The sequence below is a fragment of the Gymnodraco acuticeps genome, unplaced genomic scaffold, assembly GCF_902827175.1.
Source record: "Gymnodraco acuticeps unplaced genomic scaffold, fGymAcu1.1, whole genome shotgun sequence".
Lineage (NCBI taxonomy): Eukaryota > Metazoa > Chordata > Actinopteri > Perciformes > Bathydraconidae > Gymnodraco > Gymnodraco acuticeps.
In genome coordinates this window covers 319,270-344,069 of record NW_022989803.1, presented here as the reverse complement: position 1 = coordinate 344,069, position 24,800 = coordinate 319,270, and the positions used below count along the sequence as shown (strand labels likewise).

The 24,800-nt window shown below is 41.0% G+C and overlaps 2 protein-coding genes across 2 annotated transcripts; both read right to left on the bottom strand.

Moving 5' to 3' along the window:
• Positions 1-1,283: 1,283 nt before the first annotated feature.
• LOC117553016 (calpain-2 catalytic subunit-like) lies at positions 1,284-14,756 on the bottom strand. The gene is made up of 21 exons (XM_034226765.1): positions 14,172-14,756; positions 13,761-13,830; positions 13,082-13,200; positions 12,858-12,991; positions 12,604-12,772; positions 12,428-12,511; positions 12,035-12,120; positions 6,000-6,074; positions 5,732-5,892; positions 5,196-5,365; positions 5,080-5,091; positions 4,705-4,916; positions 4,581-4,617; positions 4,431-4,496; positions 4,260-4,317; positions 4,090-4,154; positions 2,432-2,500; positions 2,252-2,330; positions 1,930-2,046; positions 1,577-1,635; positions 1,284-1,489 (listed from the first exon to the last, which is right to left on the bottom strand). The coding sequence occupies exons 1-21, from the start codon at positions 14,406-14,408 to the stop codon at positions 1,466-1,468; spliced, it is 2,103 nt and encodes a 700-aa protein (XP_034082656.1). The 5' UTR covers positions 14,409-14,756; the 3' UTR covers positions 1,284-1,465.
• A 561-nt stretch (positions 14,757-15,317) lies between these two features.
• LOC117553009 (calpain-2 catalytic subunit-like) lies at positions 15,318-22,978 on the bottom strand. The gene is made up of 21 exons (XM_034226755.1): positions 22,602-22,978; positions 22,117-22,186; positions 21,770-21,888; positions 21,168-21,301; positions 20,887-21,055; positions 20,694-20,777; positions 20,522-20,607; positions 20,357-20,431; positions 19,762-19,922; positions 18,982-19,151; positions 18,865-18,876; positions 18,070-18,281; positions 17,850-17,886; positions 17,286-17,351; positions 17,158-17,215; positions 16,947-17,011; positions 16,737-16,805; positions 16,565-16,643; positions 15,742-15,858; positions 15,606-15,664; positions 15,318-15,523 (listed from the first exon to the last, which is right to left on the bottom strand). Exons 1-21 carry the CDS (start codon positions 22,836-22,838, stop codon positions 15,500-15,502), a joined length of 2,103 nt encoding a protein of 700 aa, XP_034082646.1. The 5' UTR covers positions 22,839-22,978; the 3' UTR covers positions 15,318-15,499.
• Between the last annotated feature and the right edge of the window lie 1,822 nt (positions 22,979-24,800).

Sequence of the window (24,800 nt, the reverse complement as noted above, 5' to 3'; positions counted from 1 at the left end):
GGATGGACTTGCAAAAAAGTGTGAAAAAAGGACTATACACTAACTATAGTAAGACGAAAATATGGATATTGTTTTGTCTAGAATTTAAAACAATATGCTAAGGAAAACATAACAGAGATTGTTATTCCTGTTTCTTTGTATCTAATTCCGATATCCTGTTTTATTTTGAAAGTCTCTCCTGTTGTTTCAGTTCCTGCCCTTGTGTGTTTCATGCTGATGATCATCACCAAAGCTCTGCTCTCCTGCACCCAATATCCTGTAAGTTAGCCGATATGCCTACACAAACTGGACCTACTGTCTTTGCTCCTTGGTCAGTTTGTCTTTATTGCACTTTTGTTTGGAGTTGTGTGACCTGCACTTGAATGTGTTTGCCTGTCTTTTGGATACAAAGGCTGTAAGCCATACTTAATATCATTGTGTTGTTTCTGCTCCCTTCTCATCTTTATCTGTGTTTGGGACTACTGCTCTTTTGGCCGTCTGCTTATCTTGAACTCACCTTTCTCACTTTTCAACAGAGTAATCAGTCCACTTGCATCCATAGTTACTATCTATTCTGGGAAAATCCCACTTTCTGACACAAGTCAAATGTTTAGTGGTAACTAGTTTGATGAAAGAGGAGACAATGTGCTTTTGCTAGCTCAACAGAGCCCAGATGTGTTACCTTGCCACGTGAATCAGGTTTTTCCAATATATGTTTTGTAGGCTACAACAAGCTTCTAATTTTGTTTGAGATTGCTACCAACTATTTGACTATAATCAAACATATTCAACTATACCTTGTTATGAAACTGGGGAATGGCGTCGTGTTTAACAATCTGCCAAAGGGTACCCTCCTATTTTGAGAACTTAATGTTTAAGGAGTCCTACAAACATTGGTTTGTAGTACGTAAGCCCAACCAACCAGATGTTTTTTTGATAGCATTATGTTATTTTAGCATGATTTTAAAAGCCTAACTACCAAAAACTGTGTGTTTTTTTTCTCGAGACTGTGACATGGGAATGTTTTATTTTTGCAAGTGCTTGCAAAGAACCTCTCAAAGGAAACATGCTAGATACCACAAAGAGCTGTGAATTAAGATATCATTTCCAAGAGTCTTAATTTCTCTGATCTTAGTTTACCAAAAATATTTGAGAACACTATCAGAACTGTTGTGCACTTCTTAGGATAAGAAAGAACTGAGAGTGCAGAAAGACATTATTAACATTATTATTTCCAGTTGATTTGCAAACTGCTCAAAAGGGATATAATATTGATTTACTCCAAATAAAAGGATTATCATTTGTGTGACATTCTGGTTTTATTATGTTTCTGGAAAATCAAACCCATATTATTTCCCCCTCACAATACATTGATTAGGTTTTGAATCAAATACAAACTTGAATCCACTTATCCATAATATTCAGATATGATATCTGTTCAACACATGTCTTGATTCTCCATCAGTTAACAGTCAGAGGAGCTCCTCTACAACATCGACAGACTTAGCCACTGTGAATGAAAACACAAGAACGGGTCAGTGTGGTCAATGAATCATTGCTTTATAGTTTTGTGTCATGATTACAGCTCCGCTCTTACCTGCATAAAACCCAGCTCTATCACACCAGACCCATCCTTGTCCAGGATCTTGAAGGTGTCTGTTGTAAATTAAATTAAAAATAAATCACTTTATAAAATCAGGTGCTAGGGAAAGAGGAAATACTTTTTCTGGTTCATTCTACATATTTAATTAATGTAATAGATCCTTCTTAGTCAATGGGATTCTGTTTTGGACAGGAATCCTTACTTGAATTGTGTGTCACTTTGATATGTTGTAATTAAAGTTAGTTAAAAAAAAAAAGATAACATTCAAAATGGTGTACGTGCTGTTGGAGTGTCTTAGCGCTGTGCTGATCACAGCTTAAAATGTGGTAACAATGAGAAAGACTCACTGAAGAGTAACTCCAAGCGGATCAGGCTGCACACAAAGTTGTCAAAGTCAATGCTGAGGTTTGGTTCAGAGTAGCGAGCCACAATGATCTGATGGAGAGAGTTGTTGAGAGAGAAACCTGCCAAAATGCAAAAAGAAAGACATTTAAAATAATAACTAACAGCACATAATGAAAGAATCTGAAGACAAAGCCATTCACGCACCTCAGAATGTGGACACAAAAAATATATACAGACCCCCTGTATATGTACTGAGTATTTTCCTTTGCAGTTGCAAGGGATAATGGCTGTGTAGACACATATTTTGTGAAATGTACTTCTCACCAGCATCCTCAACAGCCATCCGCATCTCAGAGGCGCTCATACAGCCACTTTCGTCTGCATCTCTGTTTTTGAACAGTTCCTGATGGAGAGCACACACAGTTAACATGTATTATCACCATACTACCAACATACTGTAACACATTGCATGTTAATGTCAATACAAACAAACAAGAAACACACCAGGAACTTCTCAATCTTTGTCCACAAGATCTTAAATTCCACGATTCCCAGCTTCCCAGTTCCATCTTTCTTTGAAGAGTATGTCAAGGACAGTTATGATGGAAGGAGCAGGCTTTGGTTGTCTATCTGACATGACTTCACTGATGGGCCATTTATCACAGTTATGGTTATCGTTCCTCTCCCCAAAAAGTAAAAAATCACCAGTCTCAATTACTACCGCCCAGTAGCACTCAACTCCATCATCATGAAGTGCTTTGAGCGGTTAGTCAAAACATTCATCACCTCCTCCCTCCCTGATTCTCTGAACCCCCTGCAGTTTGCCTACAGAGCAAACAGGTCAACAGACGACGCCATAGCCCCCCCCCCCCCCCCCCCCACACTGCCCTTTCACACCTGGACCAGAGGAACACATATGTGAGAATGCTGTTCATTGACTACAGTTCAGCCTTCAATACCATTGTGCCCTCCAAGCTGGTCATCAAGCTCAGAGACCTTGGGCTCAACAGCGCCCTCTGTGACTGGATCCTGAACTTCCTGACGGGCAGACCCCAGGCAGTGCGGGTGGGAAACATCACATCCTCCACCCTGATCCTCAACACCGGAGCCCCTCAAGGCTGCGTGCTCAGCCCTCTCCTCTACTCCCTGTTCACACACGACTGCGTGGCCATACACAGCTCCAACACCATCGCGAAATTTGCTGACGACACGACCGTCATCGGCCTGATCACCGACGGCGATGAAACGGCGTACAGAGAGGAGGTCGAAAACCTGACATCTTGGTGCCAGGATAACAACCTCCATCTCAACGTCAGCAAAACAAAAGGAGCTGATTGTGGATTACAGGAAGCAGCAGGGAGAGGGACACGCCCCCATCGCTATCAATGGGACTACGGTGGAGAGTCAGCAGCTTCAGGTTCCTCGGGGTCCACATCACTGAGGACCTGACATGGACTCTTCACACCACCACCATCACCAAGAAAGCTCGACAGCGGCTCTTCTTCCTCCGCAGGCTGAGGAGGTTCAACATGGACTCCAGGATACTCTGCAACTTCTACAGGTGCACCATAGAGAGTATCCTGACCTTCTACAGGTGCATCCTGACTGGCTGCATCACGGCCTGGTACGGCATCTGCACCGCCCTCAATCGTAAGGCTTTACAGAGGGTGGTGAAAACTGCACAGCACATCACCAGGACGGAGCAGCCATCCTTATGGCCTGTTTTATTCCACAGGCCATAAGACTGTTAAACACCTGAACTTTTGTAACAACATCCATAACATTCATCTTACAAATTATTTATCTAATATATAATATTCCAATCACTTGTAGACTCTTATTGCACTATTTTCTTTTTTGTATTTACTTGCACAATTTTTTCTGTTTTACTGTGTTGCACTGTTGGAGAAGCCTGTGACCTAAGATTTTCATCGACATAACTACACTGTAGCTATGTACGTAGGACAAATAAAAGCCTTGAACCTTGAACGCTTTCATAAATGAGGCGTTTTCAGCCTTAAAAGGGATAGTTTGACACTATGGAATATAATGCTTATTCACTTTCTTACAGAGCTAGATGAAAAAGAAGAAGGGGAACACAGGATGTTAAGAGGGTCATTGTATTGTAGATTTCTCTTGACATAAATTAGTTGGAAGGATACATCCAGCAGATTGATCATGTTGCGGCAAGTCGTCAGGCTAAACCCACTGGTTTTAATGTCCTCTCCTAAAAATGAATCAAAAACACAGGGGTCACTTGCTTTGAGTGTCATATAATGAAATGCACATACTGAACTTTACTTTAAGAGGAGAGATAAATCCTTTATCTTACTCTTCCCCACAACTCGGTTGAGGATTCTCTGCAGCTCGAATGCAGAAATCTCCACATCCTAAGAAGCATTTGAGAGGGACATATTGTAAGTTAAAAGAAACATTGACTTGGAACTATAAGATGATGTCAAAAATAAAAATTGTCAAAATGTCACATTTTACGCATACTCACAGCTCCGGCAAGCTGTCCAAACAGTTTCTTGAATCTGTCACTGATGTCATCTTCATCAATGTTAATCTAGACATGACAAAGTATGCATGTTTGTCCTTCCTTGTTAAAAATCAATCTTCAAAAACATATACATCAAGGGTTATGATTTACCTGCTCAACATGGCAGTCCACACGATCATCTATCTCTCTAAAAACAGTGAGAGATCATTTAGATATTGAATGATTATAAATAATCTTTGTCAAGGAATTGCACTTATTTGTGAAAGAGACGTACTGGAATGAGGCCGGTTTCTCAGAGAACACTCGCACGTAAAAGTCTCCGTTCTTGTTGGGCTCAAAGGTGGAGGGGATGATGAGGTATTCGCCTGGAGGAAGACAGAAGCGGTTGCAAACTTCTCGCAGGTTGATGAAGGTCTCGGAGCGCGCAGTTGAAGCGTGGCGCACAAAGAAGTTTCTTTTCAGGTGCACTTGCTTTTGGCCATAGTACTGGAAAATGACACACATGCAGTACCGTCACACAAGGGCGCCTTTAACCTTCCATTGGTGTAATAGAGAACTTTGAAAGGACAGATAATTGAGCCATAAACAACAATTGGTGCTCCGAGAAACATGCTAATGTATTAAAGTGTCTTCATCTTTGTATACATACCTCCTTAGGCAGCTGGAAAAAGACAAAAACAATAGTAAGAATTGGTGCCAATGATACATATGATAAATTGAGTACATGACTATTATCGTCTACATCTTAAAAAGGCAGCTCCTTACGTCGTAGATGGCAAAGCCGACGGTCTGCATGTCCTGCCCCATTTTCTTCATACGGCGTCTGTTCTTCTGCATCAAGCCCACGATGAAGGTGCAGCCATCCTCACCATCATCAGAGTCATCATCCGCCTCTTCCAGCTTTATGACAAACTGAGGATTCATCCAGAAGGTATCTATGAAGAAAAGCAAGGGTTAGCAAGGAGCTTACACACACACACACACACACACACACACACACACACACACACACACACACACACACACACACACACACACACACACACACACACACACACACACACACACACACACACACACACACACACACACACACACACACACACACACACACACACACACCACACACACACACACACACACACACACACACACACACACACACACACACACACCACACACACACACACACACACACACACACACACACACACACACACACACACACACACACACACACACACACACACACACACACACACACACACACACACTTTTATTTATTGAGAAACTGATCATACTTGGGAAGTTCCTGCAACCACCAGCTGACACGCCTCTTCTCCACGTTTCTTCAAACTCTGACTCCGCCCATTTCTGGAAGTTGTCATCTTTGAGGGCATCAGGTGTCAGGTTGCAGATCTCAAGGCGGGAATATTGGCGCAAGAAGTCTGAAAATGACATCCTGTGGACAAAGAAAATCACATCCTTAACTTTAAATGGCCGTTTCCTTTTACTGGAGTATTATAGTGTTTTCGCAGTTCAAACCCAAGAGTATATTCAGATGTTTACCAGAACTCCCCGTCCTCACAACGCTTGATCAGCCTGTCCCGGTCACTGTCACTCACATATCTCCACTCAGAAGACCTAGGATGAAGTGCCAATATATTCTCATTTGTATGATGAAGTTCAAACTTGAGAAATAAACCACAGGCTTGCACCTTACTGTGTCACACATTCCACCTACATGCAAAAACAAGCTTTAAAGCCAGAGTCTGAGTAACAACTTTTTACCACAGGATTTACCAGCCGTTGCACTGGGTGTGTACGTCTCCTTGGTGTTACACGCATGTCAGAAACACACACTTAATACCCTTGTCAAAACAAAGGATGTAGATGCATACATGCCAACCTTTCCAAATCCAAAAGAGGTAGGTTTACGCGTGGCAAATGTGCACAACCAAATTAGGTAATCAGAATAAATGGAACCCCAGTAATTACATGTATAAACTGTCACGGTTTTAAGTTTGTGTGTCTGGTAGTGGGTGTTTTTCTGTTCTCCTTGTCATGTTTTCCTCCCTGTATATTGTCTGGTCTTTTTTCCCTGTGTTTTCCTGTCTGTCGTTAGTTTCCCTGGTGTGTCTAAATCCCTGATTGTTTTCACCTGTCACCCCTTCTGTGTCTCCTGTGCTCATCAGCGTCAGTCCCGCCCCTGATTATTCCCACCTGTGTCTTGTTACCCTGTGTTTAAATTCCCCTGTCTCCCAGTGTTCAGTGTCAGTTCGTTTTTGTCTCTTGTCATGTTCAGGTCTATGCGTATTGTCTCTTGCTATGGTCAGGTCTATGCTCTTTGTACTCTTGAAAAGTTTGATTCCTCACTACGTGAGCGCTTTAATATTTTGTTCTCTATTTTTGTCATCTCGGCTAGAGATTTGATAGTTACCTTTTTTTGTTGTTCAATGCTGTTTTGGAAAATAAAGTATCTTACAAATACTTTACCTCTGTCTCCCGGGTCTTGCAATTGGGTCCTACATCCTAAGTGTCTGAGTCCGTAACATAAACCATGTATTTAACATATATTGCATCATTTTATGCATTTTTCAGAAAAAGTGGTAGTTTGGTAAACAGTGACATCAACGACATGTCTGGTCTGTAAAGTGCCCGAAAAGTAAAAGAATGGGAGACAAATATCCCAAAGTCTCCACATTTTTATTATATTTTTAATGTGTTTCTGGTCCTCTTTCATTTGAGACAGTGTCGATGAAGGATGTGTCAGGAGGATGTAGAACTCTTGTGTGAACATTGGATAAAGCCAGGTTCATATTCTTGTTTCATGTTGTTGACATATTGGAGTCAAATTTTTGCACAGAGCGAAATATCTTTGTGTTGCGCCATAAATCAGAAAATACTGCATTAAAAAAGTAATTTCCTGCATTTTTCTACTGATAAAGTGTGATATAAATAATGTACAGGCTTTCAGATTGCTGTAGTTCACTAAACAGAGACATTAACGACATGTTTGGTGTTGAAAATGTCGGAAAACTTATCCCCACATCTAAAGACCAAACACTGGATGTCTTTTAGTCGCCAACATGTATTTTCGAGACACTGATACGGTACGGGGAAATCCTGCAGGACCCAAATGCCTCGTTCTGTTCCCTTAAACTCATTTGGGAGTGATTACCCATCAGCCCCGGGGGTGCAGACGAAAGGCAGCGTTACCCCCGGGTTGCGTTCCGATAATCCAAAAATCAGCTCCTAAATTCTAACCCTATCTCATATTCCTTGACCTCTGAGTGAAACGTCACGGGGTTAAGGGATAGTGGATAGGAGAATTCAAAAGGATTTAGGAGAAGAAACTTTAGAGAGAGAAGAGACCGCAGGGTTGCGTTCCAATAGTCCATTTAGCTTAGGAACCTTCCTAACGGAGTGAAATGACCCGGAAGTACGTCACTGGCAGCCATGATAAGTGCCGTTCCAATTCTCTAAATGAAAGGAAAGGAGGTTTCAAACTTCCTTTATAACCTCCTTTAGCTTAGGAACCACTGGACCTCCCTAACCGAAAGGAGAGGAGAAAATGCTGCCCCACAATGCATTGCAGCCGCAGCATTCGCCGTCACTCAACAGTCGTTCGTTCACGGAAACAACCGATTATGACCGAGAAATTATATCATGAAAGTTACGGTGCTTATTAAGCATTTTAAAACGTATGTGGTAAGTTGCCAAAGTGCTTTGTTTTGAACGTTCATCAGTATTATAATCAAAAAGAGAAATATGAACGTTAGTTTTTACTGAAATGATCAAATAAAGTAAACATGTCACAGTGTTTACTGAGCTGTGTGGGGTTTGTTAAACTTTTAAAAGATGTTTGAATGGTGATATACACAGTGATAGATGTTAAAGACTAACGTTTATAATAACTACATTTGTATTGATTTTAAAATATTTTCATAGTTCATACAATCATACGTATTGGGATCATTTGTATTAATGTGGACCGGAGGGAGAGGGTGACGAGCATAAGTTTCACTTTCCTTTTTTATTTCAATTCCAACTTTGGTCATGAAGAATATGTTTCTCTGTTGTCCCCTAAAGCATAAAACAACAGCATCAGAGCACGGTGCAGAGTCTCTAGATGAGTTTACAGTAGTCCCTCGTTCTTATTATACATCCATGTTGTAGTCCGCTGTATAGAAAACTGTAGTTTCCATAGTTTCCCCACAGCAGCAGACGCACATTCATGACGTCCGCTAGCGCATCATAAACACGTCGGATTCTTTCACACAGTGACGTCACAGCTACCCACAATGCAACGCGCGCCATATATTTTTTTATAAAGACGCCATTTTTCTGGAGGTGCAAAAATCTTGGAAATGCTAATATAAACAGCTAGCTTATGTAGCCAGGCAGAGCGCACTAGGTTTTTTTTTCTGAATTAATGACCGAAGAAATCGCTGCATGTCTTCGGATTACATCTCTGGACTTGAGGGGTGTGCTCTAGGTCGTTACCAGCGTAAACTAGAGCTGTGTGGGTTGTTGGATGTACAATGTATGGAATTACGACCCTCAAAAGTGGCCTTCGGTCGATTTTGGCTGCATGGTGGCCTTCGGTCGATTTGGCCGCATGGTTTTTCTTACCACTGCTACGCTGACGACACCCAATTAATTCTGTCCTTTCCCCGCTCAGAGACCCAGGTCGTCGCACGCATCTCTGCTTGTCTAGCTGACATCTCTCAGTGGATGTCTGCTCACCACCTCAAGCTCAACCTTGACAAGACTGAGCTGCTCTTCCTCCCGGGAAAAGATTGTCCAACTCTTGACCTGACAATCAACATCGGCACCTCAGTTGTTTCCCCGACTCAGACTGCAAGGAATCTGGGTGTGACCCTAGATAACAACCTGTCCTTCACTGCAAACATCGCTGCTACAACCCGCTGCTGCAGATACACGCTTTACAACATCAGGAAGATACGTCCCCAGCTGACTCAGAAAGCGACTCAGGTTCTGGTCCAGGCTCTCGTCATCTCACGCCTAGACTACTGCAACTCCCTCCTGGCTGGTCTACCTGCATGTGCCATCCGACCTCTGCAGCTCATCCAGAATGCAGCGGCTCGTCTGGTTTTCAACCTTCCTAAATTCTCCCACACCACTCCGCTCCTCCGCTCCCTTCACTGGCTTCCGGTAACTGCTAGAATCCACTTCAAGACACTGGTACTTGCTTACCGTGCTGCGAATGGATCTGGCCCTTCCTACATCCAGGACATGGTTAAACCGTACACCCCAGCGCGTGCACTACGCTCTGCATCAGCCAAACGACTCGTTGCGCCCTCGCTGCGAGGGGGACCCAAGTTCCCATCGGCGAAAACACGTGGGTTTGCTATCCTGGCTCCAAGATGGTGGAATGAGCTCCCCATTGACATCAGGACGGCAGATAGCTTGCACATCTTCCGGCGCAAACTGAAAACTCATCTCTTTCGACTCCACTTCGAGCGTTAGAACGATTAACGAAGCACTTTTATACTAATAAAGGACTGGATTACCTAAAGCCAGTTGAGTAGCACTTGAAATGTTTGGCTCTATGAAACCTGATATACTTATATGATTCTGTTTTCTTCAAGGTTGTGTCTTCCTGGTCGAATGTACTTATTGTAAGTCGCTTTGGACAAAAGCGTCAGCTAAATGCAATGTAATGTAATGTAATCTACGTCTATCTTCTGGAAACACCAGGTGAATACCCCACTTGTCACAATAATATTATCATGCCATTGCATATATGTGGTATTTTAGAGTTGATTATATTGATTAAGGCAATCGACTATGATATTCTGTATGCACCTCGTGTGAAATGGTTGATACCGGAAGTACGGTGTCGCCCTCGGCCCAAAACCCGTATGTGTGCGTGAAAGAATAGTGAAAGTGCATTCGGATTCTCTAAAGTACCGCAGTCTCTTCTCCTAAGTCCTTTTGTCAAGGAATAGGAGATAGGGTTGGAACATAGGAGCTGGGTTGCGTTCCGATAATCCAAAAATCAGCTCCTAAATTCTAACCCTATCTCCTATTCCTTGACCTCTGAGTGAAACGTCACGGGGTTAAGGGATAGTGGATAGGAGAATTCAAAAGGACTTAGGAGAAGAGACCGCGGTACTTTAGAGAATCCGAATGCACTTTCACTATCCGACGTGTTTATCATGCGCCAGCGGACGTCATGAATGTGCGTCTGCTGCTGTGGGGGAACTATGGAAACTACAGTTTTCTATAGCGGACTACAACATGGATGTTTAATAAGAAGGAGGGACTACTGTAAACTCATCTAGAGACTCTGCACCGTGCTCTGATGCTGTTGTTTTATGCTTTATGAACGTGGACAACAGAGAAACATATTCTTCATGACCAAAGTTGGAATTGAAATAAAAAAGGAAAGTGAAACTTATGCTCGTCACCCTCTCCCTCCGGTCCACATTAATACAAATGATCCCAATACGTATGATTGTATGAAAATATCTTAAAATCATAAATGTATTTATTATAAACGTTAGTCCTTAACATCTATCACTGTGTATATCACCATTCAAACATCTTTTAAAAGTTTAACAAACTCCACACAGCTCAGTAAACACTGTGACATTTTTACTTTATTTGATCATTTCAGTAAAAAACTAACGTTCATATTTCTCTTTTTGATTATAATACTGATGAACGTTCAAAACAAAGCACTTTGGCAACTTACCACATACGTTTTAAAATGCTTAATAAGCACCGTAACTTTCATGATATAATTTCTCGGTCATAATCGGTTGTTTCCGTGAACGGCCGACTGTTGTGATGGCAAATGCTGCGGCTGCAATGCATTGTGGGGCAGCATTTTCTCCTCTCCTTTCGGTTAGGGAGGTCCAGTGGTTCCTAAGCTAAAGGAGGTTATAAAGGAAGTTTGAAACCTCCTTTCCTTTCATTTGGAGAATTGGAACGGCACTTATCATGGCTGCCAGTGACGTACTTCCGGGTCATTTCACTCCGTTAGGAAGGTTCCTAAGCTAAATGGACTATTGGAATGCAACCCTGATTTTTGGATAATCGGAACGCAACCCGGTACTTTAGAGAATCCGAAGGTTCCTAAGCTAAATGGACTATTGGAATGCAACCCCGGTCTGCACGTTGTTTCTCTTTCATAAACACAGGACTGTTTGATCGCATCATACAGACACGTTACAAACGGTGTCCGCCAAAAGTCGAGTCCAGTGTCTCTGTAGAGTCATTTTTATTTGTTATAGTTTGGGAAGATTGAAAATCGGTAGGGAAAGCCAGCTGAGTCGGTAGGCGGTAGAAACATGTCAAAAGCGGTAGACTACTGCCGAAATCGGTAGGGTTGGCAGGTATGTAGATGTTTCAATTAGGCGGGGTCCTCTTATGAACAAAACAAAAGGCATTATTGGGAAATCCTATTTATAAGAAGAAAATGGGAGCAGTTTAAATGATACATGTTGATCAGTTAACAATTTCACCTGTCAGAATCTAAACCAAACCAGGAAAATGTAATACAAATGTGAGTTTATGATAACATGCTCACTGTTACTACGGTAACATGCACATGTGACCATATTCATTCTCACTTGTCACTCCAGGCTCCATTCCACTCCACCTGACCCCATGGGTTTCTAATCCTGATCAACTGCACTCGGTCTCCTCTACACTCCACCTGAAACAGAATTAAGGGTCAATAACTCTCAACCAGAAAATCAAAAGGGAAACACTACAGTAGAGCAGCAATATAAATATTACAAAAGAGATCATGCCTCAGTTACCTAATTGTAACATCTATTACATTTTAGAGAACACATGGTAGCCACTGCAGCTTCATTTTATACCTGGATATCTTTATGTATAATATATTTCAAATCTCCATATTTTGAGGTTTGAAAAATTAAGGTTTATTAAAAAAAAAAAAAGCATGTACGAATCGACCAATCGTTGCGGCTCTAATAAAAACACAGGTATTCCCTCACCAGCTCCGCTCCTGTCACCGAGTAGGCATGGCCCTTCACCAGCTTGCGATATGTGACGGCTTCTGAGTCCGATGCGTTGGTAATCTGGGATAAAGAGGAAACGTTTTAAAGATAAACACCATCATATATATCCAGGACTCCAATCTCTGAGAGTGAAACGTGAATCTCAAACCAACATCAATGGAGCATCCCAGAAGCGATCCTCTATCCAAGGCCTTCTTAATGGTTTTGAAGAGTCGGGGGCCTGCCTTCCCCAGTTCATGCCTCTCAGCAATGCCTCCAGTGAAGTCCTCGAAACCCTCAATGGTGCTGCCTCCAGAAAGAGCCTCGTAGCATCCATTAATCCTAGAGAAATAAGAAGTTCATGAATGACGCGACTAAACGAGATACTGAAACATACACAATATCCTGATGCTTCATTCTTTCATACTTGGCGTAGGCCTTCTCCAGCAGCGCGCTCCAAAACTCTGAATTCTTCTCTGAGTGAACAAACAGCAGCTCTCCATCTTTGGTGGGCAAGCGGTCATCAACCACCACATCCACCCACTCACCAAACTGCCAGAACTGAGAGCCACAGGGAAGAGACACAACTAGTACAAATCAAACCTCACTTTATTTCTATAAGAATAAGGTTGTGGTGTTGAATTGCTGTACCTCAAAGTGAAAAATGCCAGCGTAGTTCTTCTCAAAGCTTTGATCGTGGGGGACAACACGAGACAAAACCTGTTTGCTGAGAGTCAGGGAGGCAATAGCTGCCAAGAGCCAGCAGTCACCTGAACACAATTTAACAGTGTTAGAATAACGGGCATTTCATCATGATCTCCAGAACATACTGTATGCATACACAGACCTTTTGTGAGCTAAGTAATGGCTATTATCTTTTCTTCCTTTGCTTGTTAGCTGTAAACATCTCAATCTCACAACACATGGAGATGCTTTCTGCCAAATGGGCGTGGAGAGACAAGAGTTAAGGAGTGACAGCTGATGTCAGGGCTCAGGCATTTTTTCAGTTATGAGGTTTAGATCTTCTTCAAGTGGTGTTAGAAAACACAATACTGGCTAAAGTTTCCAAAGATGAAACTAAGTAAATGATAATAATGGACATACATACTGTAAGTCAGTCACCTCGTTCACATCTGCTAACTGCTATCTTAGATAAGAAATGCAAATTCCTTCATTCAAATAGCTTAAGATGGAAATCAATGTGTTCTTTGTAAAATACAGTAAATATCTCATTGTGACATCAAAATGAATTTGAATGTGAATTCAATAAGAAAATTACAAAAGGAAAGGAGTGTTTGGTAGTTTCAAAAGGAGTGTTTGTGTGTCTTACCAAGTGCTCCTTGACAAATATCAGTCCTGGAAGCATTTTCAATTATGAATTGTGGTTTGGAGCACAACTCCTGAAGGAAAAACAAGTTTAATTAGTGCTTTTTATTTTATAATGGTGTTACTGCTTTTATTTTTGCTTTTATATATTTGTTTTAAGGCTTTACTTTGTATACAAATACACTGGGCAAAACAAGACACTTTATGCCTATGTGTAGCATTTACACTGACATTTAGTATGTTAAAGTGTACATGACCAAAGTATTACAAATAGCACTTCTGACAAACTAAATTCATTAGATACACTGAAATGCACTGTACTGTAAATGATGCACAAGGGACAGGTATCATCTTCAAAATCCAGTTTTAAAATATAATTCAATAATTTAAATGATTTCCTTCTGTTTGTACCCACCCTTGGTCTTTTCCACTGGATGCCCTGAACTTTGTAGGAATTTGGTCCCAGATCTTTGAAGCCTAAGGATGATGGCAGAGGCTCAAAGCAGTCATCCTGAAAAAGCTGCCCTCTCTCCAGACAGCTGTTCCTCAGCGATTCAAAGTCCTGGTTCAGGTATTTAACCGCTTTAGAATTGGCTCCTATCCCTTGGGATTTCTCTCGGTTGTGCTGAAGTTTAGATGCAATGCCAGACATTTTATTTTACTAAAAATCTCTGACTATCTACGACTGTCTCCCAGCGGGTCTGTGTGTGTGGATAGACAGGCTTTGTGTAAAATGTACAGCTCAAATGTCTCCACACCCTTTATTATTCATGACAGACAACACACTAACTCTGGCTCACCTGTAGCATTCAGCCTACTCCATATCTGGCATTGGTTGATGGCATATTTGACCCAGGTGCGGCCCACATGGATGGATTTATTTAATGTCTCTTATCTCATTGGTCATAATTTAACACCAGCGTTATTGTTTTTGTCCTTAAAATATCTGACAAAGATAAATTAACAAAAACAAGTCAAAGCCGCAAGCAATATGAATATGTAATCTAATATCTCAAACTATTTAAACCATTTGATCTGTCTGGTCTGTAGTCTACATTATTATATAAAACAAACACAGATAGTCCAGATGTAGGAGCCGAGCCATATGTTAAAATGTATAGTTTGATATATTATAATCCTTTGTTGATAGTGTTATTATATCATTTATTTGAACCAGCCGTGTGGAATTGATGGCATAGACGACCGCTGTTTTGTGATTACGAGACGTTATAGATGACGGCAGCTGCTGGTGATTGTGTGTGAGAAGGAGAAAGAAGCACAGAACAACAAAGTTTTTTGAACTATGAAAATATGTGTTTGTATTTTGATACCTTTTGTTTTAAGTAAAGAGTCAAACAAACTTTCCTGAGACTTATTTTGTCCGAGTCAAGCTTACCTGTGAATCGAATTGGATTAGACGGAGAGGAAAACTTGTCTTTGTTTTTTTCTTTCTTGATTTTCTATCAAGTTTTGCAAAAGTTAAAAGAGCAAAAACACCACAAAAACGGATTAAAAAAGGGTATATTGTGTGTGAGGGATACTACATACATATATCTCCATGTTTGTAATCAGCAAATATCATTTAATTTGACAAATCCATTTTAGCAATATGCATGCATTTGGAACATATTGGGAAAGTCCATGGGTTTTTATTATTGGAAAGAGTATCTTTGAATGAAATGAATTCATTTTTCTTTCAGCGTATATCTCAAAAGTGTCATCCCTGGCCTCCTCTTCAGTTTTTTAGTAGATCGCCAGGCACAGCCACTGTAGGAGGGAACAAAATGATAGAAACCAGCCAAACTAGAAGTACCGAAAAAACCGCAGCTTTTGTTATTCTCTCACACACCTGTTGCATGTCCAGCTCGATATTTCCTGCGTCAGCTCTCTCCAGAGACTTAAACATTTCTGGTGGAGAGACGGAAATGTTGATATTGTAAACATGAAACAGATCATATCAGATTGTTGGGTTTGCTGACACTTACTGAAGAGCATTTCCAGTTTAATGAGACAGCCTACAAAGCTGTCAAAGTCTATGGCATACTGAGCATCCGCGTAACGACTGACAATGGACTGCAGCACAGCACTGTTGATGTGGAAACCTGGAAAAGAAAGATAGCCGTCAGTTATCACCATCATTTCCTGTTAGCAAGGGTCAGTTTCATAGAGATGCATTATTTCTGATCCTTGGGAAATATAGTTATTGAAAGGTGTCAGGTATTAGCAGGGTGATAATGGAAGAGTACAGTTACAGCCTCGCCCATGCTTGTTTTGCCCCTGCGGTAAAATATACATGAACAAAATCTGTTGCAGGGAGGAAGTCCCCCAACTGGTTTATCTAGTCTGCCAGTAACTGCCCACACACACACACACACACACACACACACACACACACACACACACACACACACACACACACACACACACACACACACACACACACACACACACACACACACACACACACACACACACACACACACACACACACACACACACACACACACACACACACACCATAAGTTGGTAAAATGTCAACTCTATTCAAAGATAACTAAATTATGCGGGCAACATCTACATTTGTGATTGATTCTCATCAGGAAAACAAATACCATTCGTGAATTCAAGCCATTCAATGCACACTTGCAGATGTTTTAACTTTTAAAGCATATGAGAAGCTTTAAGGTCATAATAAATAATAATAAATTGATTTGTTGTATAAAACACATACATAACTAGCTGACATAACAGTAGTGTATGAGATTTTTTTTTTTTTTTTTTTTTTTTTCACAAGATAATGTTTGTTACCTGCTTGAGTGGCAGCGCCTCTCATCTCGTGGCAGCTCATGGTGCCCGAATTGTCTGTGTCATGATTCTTGAAGATCTCCTGTTTGACCCAGACAATGTGTTGTGTTAATAGATACAGATAGATATTCCTACATGGCCATACATATTTCAAATCACATAATTCCCAATTTACCAGGTATTTTTGGATTTTTCCCCAAAGCAAGTGGAATTCCATCAGTCCCAGCTTGGCACTTTCATCTTTCTGAGGAGTGTTTAGGTCTATAAAAAGATCCTCATGGATTATTAATTTAATTCCTTCATTCATATATCTTATTTGTCCAATAATAATGCACCCAAATAGAAATAAATATAAAGTTGAGGGATCATTTCTTAAAGAGGATACATCCAGCAGACTGACGATAAGGCGACCTGTCTCAAGGCTGAAGCCATCTGTCTTGATGTCAGACCCTGCAGGAAAGTTACAAACATAACTAGCCCCAATTTGGAACTCAAAGAAAATGAAAAGGCTACGTGCAGACAGTATATCAGTATATATAGTATATACATTACATATTTGAGGTAAACTACTGTATATATGTAAGAGGTATACTCACGGTGAGAGACAATGTTGTTCAACATTTTAACCAGTTCAAAGACAGATACCTCCATATCCTGTTGGAAAATTGTATATTAGAATGTTTTTTAGGGATATAGTACATTTGTATCATGCTGCTCTACGTACATCGCCAGCAATCTGCTTGAAGACCTCTCTAAAATGAGGATCCACATCATCCTCAGATATCTCCTCCTGTGAGAGCAAAACAAAGAGAGGTCACTCATGTCAAATACAAGCTTTGACAATTCTTGGATTTTTTTAAATATTCATGGGTGTTGAATTCAACACACAATCGCAGTACTATGTTTTTTGTTATACAAGACACAGTACAAATACACAAAGGTGAACACATGCATTTTTTTGGAGAGGCAGCCAGTCGGTGCCTTGCTCAAGGGGCACCTCGGCAGCTACCAGTCTACTTGTGTTTTTTTGGTCCGATTGGGATGTGAACGGGCGATCCTTCAAGTACCTACACAGACTGAGCCACTGCTGCCATCCTAGTGTTAGGATGGGATTAGGAGCAGTGGGCTGCCATTATGTATGGTGCAGTGTAGTGTAGGGAACGGTGCCTTGCTCAGGGAACTCGGTAGCACTTGGTCTTTCTGGGACTTGAACTGGTGACCTTCCAGACTTTGCCACCACCGCCCACACTTCATAATCGATGCAAAATCACTCTGTGTATGTACATACCTCCTCGATTTCAGCATCAATGTCCTCCTCCAGTGGACTGAAACATATAAAAATGCACAGCTTGAGCACACTGTTGGTGTGCAGGAAAATAACATTGACTGTGCTCTAAGTTAAAAAGTTGGCGTATGAGCCACTAGATGGCTGTATAAGCTAAAGCTCTGAACTTTACATTCTCCTGCAGCTGTCCCTCAGTGTGTATATGTTGCTGTAGCACTGATACCTGGTTGCAGCCTGTTTCTCTGAGAAGACCCTGAGAACAAAGCTGCCATTCTTGTGAGGCTGGAAGGTCGAGGGAACTATGGCATATTCTCCTGGAGGAAGTTTGAAGCGGTCACACACCTCCCGTGTGTTGATGAAGGTGCTGCTCATGGCCACTGCTCTCTGTCGCAGCAGGACATCTGGACCCAGGTGAACATTGCTGCGGCCTTTGAGCTGAACATCAACAGGAAAAGGGGCTTTTCTATTACTGATAGGTCAAACACCTACCCAAACTCAAGTTGCATTCAAATGATCATTGCTTGCAGAGGTGGGAGAAGTACTCAGATCTTGTACATGAGAAAAAAGAGGTACCAGAGTGTAGGAATATTCTGTTACAAGTTATAGTAATGCATTCAAAAGGTTACTCAAATAAAAGTACAAAAGTAATAGCATCAAAATATACTTAAAGTATCAAAAGTAAATGTACTTACTGGTCCATTTCAGAATAATATGTTTATATATATTATATGTTTGATTATAATTATTGATGCATTAAAGTGCTATCAAAGTTGGTAAAGGTGCAGCTAATAGTAATTACTTTGTAGGGTAGTTTGGGAATTTACTCCAGGTTTAAACAAAGTCTTATTCAAGTGTTGATATTTCACATCATTAATCAAAACCTGTAAAGTAACTAAACGCATACAATAAATGTAGTGGAGTAAAAGTACACCATTTACAAAATTGTACTTCAGTACAGTACTTGAGTAAATGTACTTCCCACCTCTGATTACTTGCATGTAACAGTATAAATACAGACCTCATCTGGGACCTGTAAAAAGGAAACAGACAGAAGAAGTTATTTAGAAGACCGTCAAACATTTTAAAATGGATTAAATACAGAGAGCTTCATATTAAGCATGTTATTATAGGACACCTTATAAATGGCATAGCCAATGGTTTCAAGGTTGCGGTTAAGCTTCTTTTTCTGTCGTCCGTCCTTTTGCATCAACCCAACCAGGAAGGTGCAGCCATCCTCCCCATCCAGGGGGTCGTCATCCACATCCTCCAGAAGCACCACATACTGTGGGTTGGACGAGAATGTGGCTGGAACACACAACGTGTAATTATTTATATGAAGCAGTGTAAGAATGACGTAGGAGCACAAAGTACCAATGAACTGGCCAGATGTATGGAGAACCGAGATGACTGGAAGCAACGATGGAGGGCTCGTCTGAGGACGACCTAGAGAGAGTGTTGTGGAAATATTTTCCAAGGCCCATAACTTTGACCCAGTTTATCAGTTCAAACTGTCCTGACTGAGCACACGCACCTCGTAACCTTGGCTGCTGTGCTCTCAGTGTTCTGTCTCCCTGTTCCTGCCTGTTGGCGTCAGCTGATAGAGGTGTTATGATTTTATCTTGTTATGCAGCAGTTTGATGATGTTCTCAGAACTAGTTAAATACATGGGTCTGAGGTAGAGTTATTTAGAATTGACGTGGCAACCCACCCGTGCAGTCTCACCGGGACTGCTGTGATTTGTGATGTGAATGCTCCGGCCGAAACTCCAATAAATCATCAGTGTTTTGACATCAAAGCTACTGCTACTACCTTGTCTCCTTCCTGAGTCGGTGACTCCCACTGCATAGCTACACAGAAGTTTCCCTTACAGAGAGTGTAACTTCTTGCACAGACACACACATGGTTTCTCTGCTACCTTGGTTATTGCGGCAGCCGCCAGCAGTGGAGCCCGCCCTCCACATCCCTTCAAACTGGTAGTGGTTCCAGTGGCCCACATCGTCACTCATGATCGTGTCTGGGGTCAAGTTACAGATCTCCAGCGTGGAGAACTGCCTGATGAAGTCTGAATAGGACATCCTGAGGAGAGGAACACATTTCTTCATCACTTTTAGCATTAACCTGAGCCTCACAGGACCTAGGATTAGAAGAACCTATTGAAATATAGTGTATTACCACCCCAAACAAAACATGGTTGTGTTTTCTTTAGCTTATTCCACAAAAAGAGTCCCCTATGTTGAACAGCCATTTTTTTATAAGTCAACAGCAGAAACGATTACATTAAAGAAGGCCAGTATTTCGACATGCATATTCAATATTCAGTCAGTTACAATCTGCAAACTCACCACTAGATGCCACTAAATCCTACACACGCCATATACCATTTGCTTTGCTGATTTATCAAACCATATTATAGCATCAACACAATATCTAAAATAATGCATTTATTGTAATTTATGTTTGCTGCTGCATTACAAGAAGTAAGTAAGTAAATACAAGATAAACAGATTTACCAGAACTCTCCATCCTCAGCCTTATTGTTCAACTTTGACTTCTCCTCTTTACTGACGTGGTTCCATTCGCTGGATCTGATTTATGAAAATAATATATTGCTTTTAGGAAAATCCCCCCCAAAAATGGAAGATAATGGTTGAAGGATTTGGAACAAAAGGATTTACCCATCACTCCAAGACCCTGTCCACTCCACCTGACCCCATGGGTTCCTGATGCGGACCAGCTCAACCTGCTTGCCTAGGTAATTAACCTGGAAGAGAGAGCAACAGTGAGTGATGTTTTTCACATGCATTAGAAAAAACAACAACATATAATTGTTGACATCGGATTGCATACCTCCTCCGCACCAGTCAGTGAGTATGCATGCCCCTTGACAAGTTTAAGAGCTGTAACCGCCTCTGTCTCATAGGCATTGGTGATCTGAAAACACAGAAAAAATAAACTTCAATCTTGGATACCTTTGTACTGACTGCTGTTGGTTTGTTCTCTCACAGGTTAGCATGCAAATCAATATGAAAATAAGACCTACATCAATGGAGCAACCCAGCAGTGAGCCCAGCCCCAGAGCTTTCTTTATGATTTGGAAGAGCTTCGGTGGAGCTTTGTTTAAGGTGTAAACTTCAGCAATCCCTCCTGTGAAATCCTCAAAACCCTCGATAGTGTTTCCTCCAGACAGGGCTTCATAGCAGCCATGCACCCTGTCAGACACATAGGGACGAGAACAGAATCATCATCTGTATGATGTCAATTTTTTACCATATTCAGGTTTTGATACGGAAAAATATATACTGGAACTGGAACGATCCATACTTAGCATAGGCTTTCTCTAGCAGTGCGCTCCAAAACTCGGATCCCTCCGCTGAGTGAACAAACAGCAGCTTTCCTTCTCTGGTGGGTAAACGGTCATCGACCACCACATCCACCCACTCACCAAACTGCCAGAACTGAGAAGAAAAAAATATTAAACTCAAGGTCAAATACGTTCATAATGTTATTGTTATTACCTATTAATGTGAAGCTTTTGACATGAAACACTATTTGTTGTGTCATCTCTTATTCAAAGGATGTCAGCTTCTAAATTGACTTTTGAGGATGTGTAGGCAGGCAAATTATGCATTTTTCCACATATAATGAAGTGTTGATCAGCATTGTAGGAGAACAATGATAACATCTTTGTGCCATGATTGAAATTGACAATTATCAAGCTTCATATGAGGAAAGTAGTGATTAAGATTCAAGAGTTACAGTGCAAATTGTTGATTGACTAACTGGAACCTTTCGACTGTACCAGTTTGAATGTTTCTCTACAATCATACTTTTATGGCTGGACATGACAGGAAAAAAGGCAAAGACAAAAAGAGAAAATAAACAAAAAATCCCTCTCGAAGGTCAAGCTTAGGCCTTTGTCTGACCTGGAAGTGAAATATCCCGGCATATCTTTCAGTGAAGTTCTGTCCATGGGGCACCACACGAGCCAGGATCCGCTGGTCCAGAGTCAGAGAGGCTATTGCAGCCAGAAGCCAGCAGTCACCTACACACAGTCAGAGCAGAGGCATGCTCTGAGATTGTGAAATAAGTTGTGTACACCGCAGTGCAGAAAAACATTATGTGGCAACAAACCACCTCTGAGATAATTCCATTTCACAGGCCTAATGGCAGAGTGGGTGGAGGGGTTGGATGTTTGTGGTTCCCTTTATAAAAAGCATTCATGCATCCATCTGTACATGCAATCATTGACCCGTCCTCTCTGTTCACTTACCCAGAGCTCCTTGGCAAATGTCCGTCCTTGTGGCTCCATCATCAATGAACTTTGGATTTGAGCACAGCTCCTGAAAAGTTTACCAAACAATCACACTGAGTTGAAAACTTGAGAGCAGTTTTGAGAGTACATAGATAGAAGGAGGACATTTCAATTACATGATTTAGATCTGATGACACATAAGATAAGCAAACACAAATAGTAAAACTATGATCATACACACAATGAATATGGTGAATGGGGTATTCAGCATTTTTTTCTACATCATTTTATAGTATTTGAAGCATAATTGTAAACATTTTATTCATAATGTACTAACCAATTAGCTACTGTTTTTAAATATAATATTAAGATGCTCAACAGAAGAGAGTACATTACTTGCTCCCAGTGTGTAACTCAACAACCCTATGATCATATTACAGTACAAACATTGTCACTTTTGTCTGTTTTCATGGCTGTAATGTAATAATGCTGTTTCTTCTTACCATTGGCCTCTTCCAAACTACGCCCCTGGTCTTGGCTGAGTATGGTCCCAGCTCATTGAAGCCCAGTGATTTGCTCTCAGCAGGAAAACAGTTGTCCTCAAACAGGCCTCCACGCTCCAGACACTGCTGCCGCAGAGTCTCATAGTCCTGCTGGGAGAACTTCACTGCTTTCTGGTTGGTGCCAATGCCTTCCTCCCTCTTCTTCTGATGGGCCAGACGATCTGCAGTGGAAGTCATCCTCACCTCTTCAGTGTACTCCTCGGATGGCGATGTTCTTCTTTATGATATGAGTTAACGTTGCTTTCTTTCTTCCAGCCTCCTTTATAGCTGCCGCAGGTGAGGACAGGATTCAGGTCACCACAGACAGGGAGGGGCCTCTAATGGACAGGTGAGAGGAACAAAACAGACAGCAGCCACCATAAGCAAATATGCAACAAGATGGCATTGGCCACAGCTTAAATACAAACAGAGACACGCCTAAAGGCACCGAAGCACCACTCTTATTATTGAATTTATTGTTTCCCACTTCCTGATGGGTTAATAGTATAAATACCAAAAACACTAATTAAAATGTGTATTTATGGGACATTATGAAAAAACACAAGTGCTCACTAAAGAACAAGGTTGATATATGTATTCCAATAGATATAGGAAGGGAGTAAAAGAAGTATATGCAGCTGAGAGTTGTGAAAAGGAAGCTTAAATGCATCAAATTAAGCAAGAGTTCAGTTGAGCAAGAATGGGAATGTAAAGGGATGTAAATAACATTGCAACACTGAGCCTTACGGGTGTCTGCTTTGGAGCATGTACTGCACCGTATGCTCTTATCAAGCTAATTATAAGTCAACTGTACACAGTCAGGGATCAGATCCTTTAGTCCGGAACCATTTTGGCTGTTGAATACACCACTGTTTGTTTTATAAAAAGATGATTCATGTGTGAGCCTCAGAAGTCCTGCATAATAAGGATGTGTATCAGAGGTAGTGAATGGGAGAGTCTCCACCCTTGTTTAAAGAATCTCAGAATGGAAAACAGAGAAGACAATGAATAAAATGCAATACAATCATTATAAAAGACGTACTAAACGGCAGACCATTGGCTGATTTTTCTGAACCAATGCAGAGGCAACGATGATTTACTACATTTGTATTGTGTTACTGCATCTCTACAATCTTATTTAGACTTTTCTTGATTCCAGAGATGGATGCTACTATAAAAATATTACCAAGTTTCAAACCTTCCCAACCCAGTGGACTTACAGGAGTGTCCTCTTAAATAACAATGTTGAGTTTAACCAGTCCACACTGCCTCCACAGCATAACCAGGCTTGACTATAGTTGGAAGCTGGAAGAAGGGAGGGTCATAAACCACTGAATGTTTTGTGTACACAGTTTTGTTTGTGACATCGACATGACAAATGAGTGCCAATAACAACCATACCCCTCCTCTGTTTTTTAGACACACAAAACGGAAATAAAACATTATTCCTATTAGTACATACTCAACTAACTTGTATGAAATTGCAGGTCCAGCAGAGACAACCTGTATTCTTGTTGATTTTGGCTATTGATCTTTTGATGCAGTCTTTTATCATAAGACAGTCTTCTGTCTCCCTAACCCAGCCACTGACAGTCAATGATTGATCTGTATTAAGACATCTAATACTCATGAAAGCATATAGTGCAAGCAAATAGTAAATTGTAAATACAAGAAGAAAATAGTTTAAAAAAGTGAAATAGTGAAATAGTGCAATAAGAGTCTGCAAGTCATTGAAATATGATATATTAGGTAAATAGATAAGTAATTTTTAAGTAGCAGAATATTGTGGATGTTGTTTCAACAGTTCAGGTGTTTAACAGTCGTATTGCCTGTGGGATGAAACTGTCTCTGAGTCTGGTTGATAGTGCAAACTTGTAGGCATTGTGTACTGTGTGGTTGGCAGCCATCGCCTATTGACACATCAAACATGCAGATGCAGAGCAACATAAGAATTTATATTTGTTCACTTTTTGTCAAGTCCAATAGCCCTGTTATGCTATTGGCCCAGTTACTTAGGGAAGTGTCTGGCTCTAAGCAATGCTCCTATGTTACAAAGCTAATTTAACATAGTTTAACATTAAAATATCAGCTGATCTGCATCTGCCCTGTTTATCCAACTGAATCTCTGCCCACTTTAAACCAGGAGGAAATTAAAAATTT

What these genes read in the sequence shown, in the direction of transcription:
- LOC117553016 (XM_034226765.1), bottom strand. Translation starts at nt 14,408, where the DNA reads ATGTCTGGCATTGCATCTAAACTTCAGCACAACCGAGAGAAATCCCAA. An exon ending in GATGGCTGTTGAGGATGCTG is followed by an intron (nt 2,047 to 2,251) that starts GTGAGAAGTACA and finishes GCATTTTGGCAG; the next exon opens with GTTTCTCTCTCAACAACTCT. An exon ending in CCGCTTGGAGTTACTCTTCA is followed by an intron (nt 1,636 to 1,929) that starts GTGAGTCTTTCT and finishes AATTTACAACAG; the next exon opens with ACACCTTCAAGATCCTGGAC.
- LOC117553009 (XM_034226755.1), bottom strand. Translation starts at nt 22,838, where the DNA reads ATGACTTCCACTGCAGATCGTCTGGCCCATCAGAAGAAGAGGGAGGAA. An exon ending in CCGGGATATTTCACTTCCAG is followed by an intron (nt 21,302 to 21,769) that starts GTCAGACAAAGG and finishes TTTTCTTCTCAG; the next exon opens with TTCTGGCAGTTTGGTGAGTG. An exon ending in GAAAAATCCAAAAATACCTG is followed by an intron (nt 16,644 to 16,736) that starts GTAAATTGGGAA and finishes TGGGTCAAACAG; the next exon opens with GAGATCTTCAAGAATCATGA.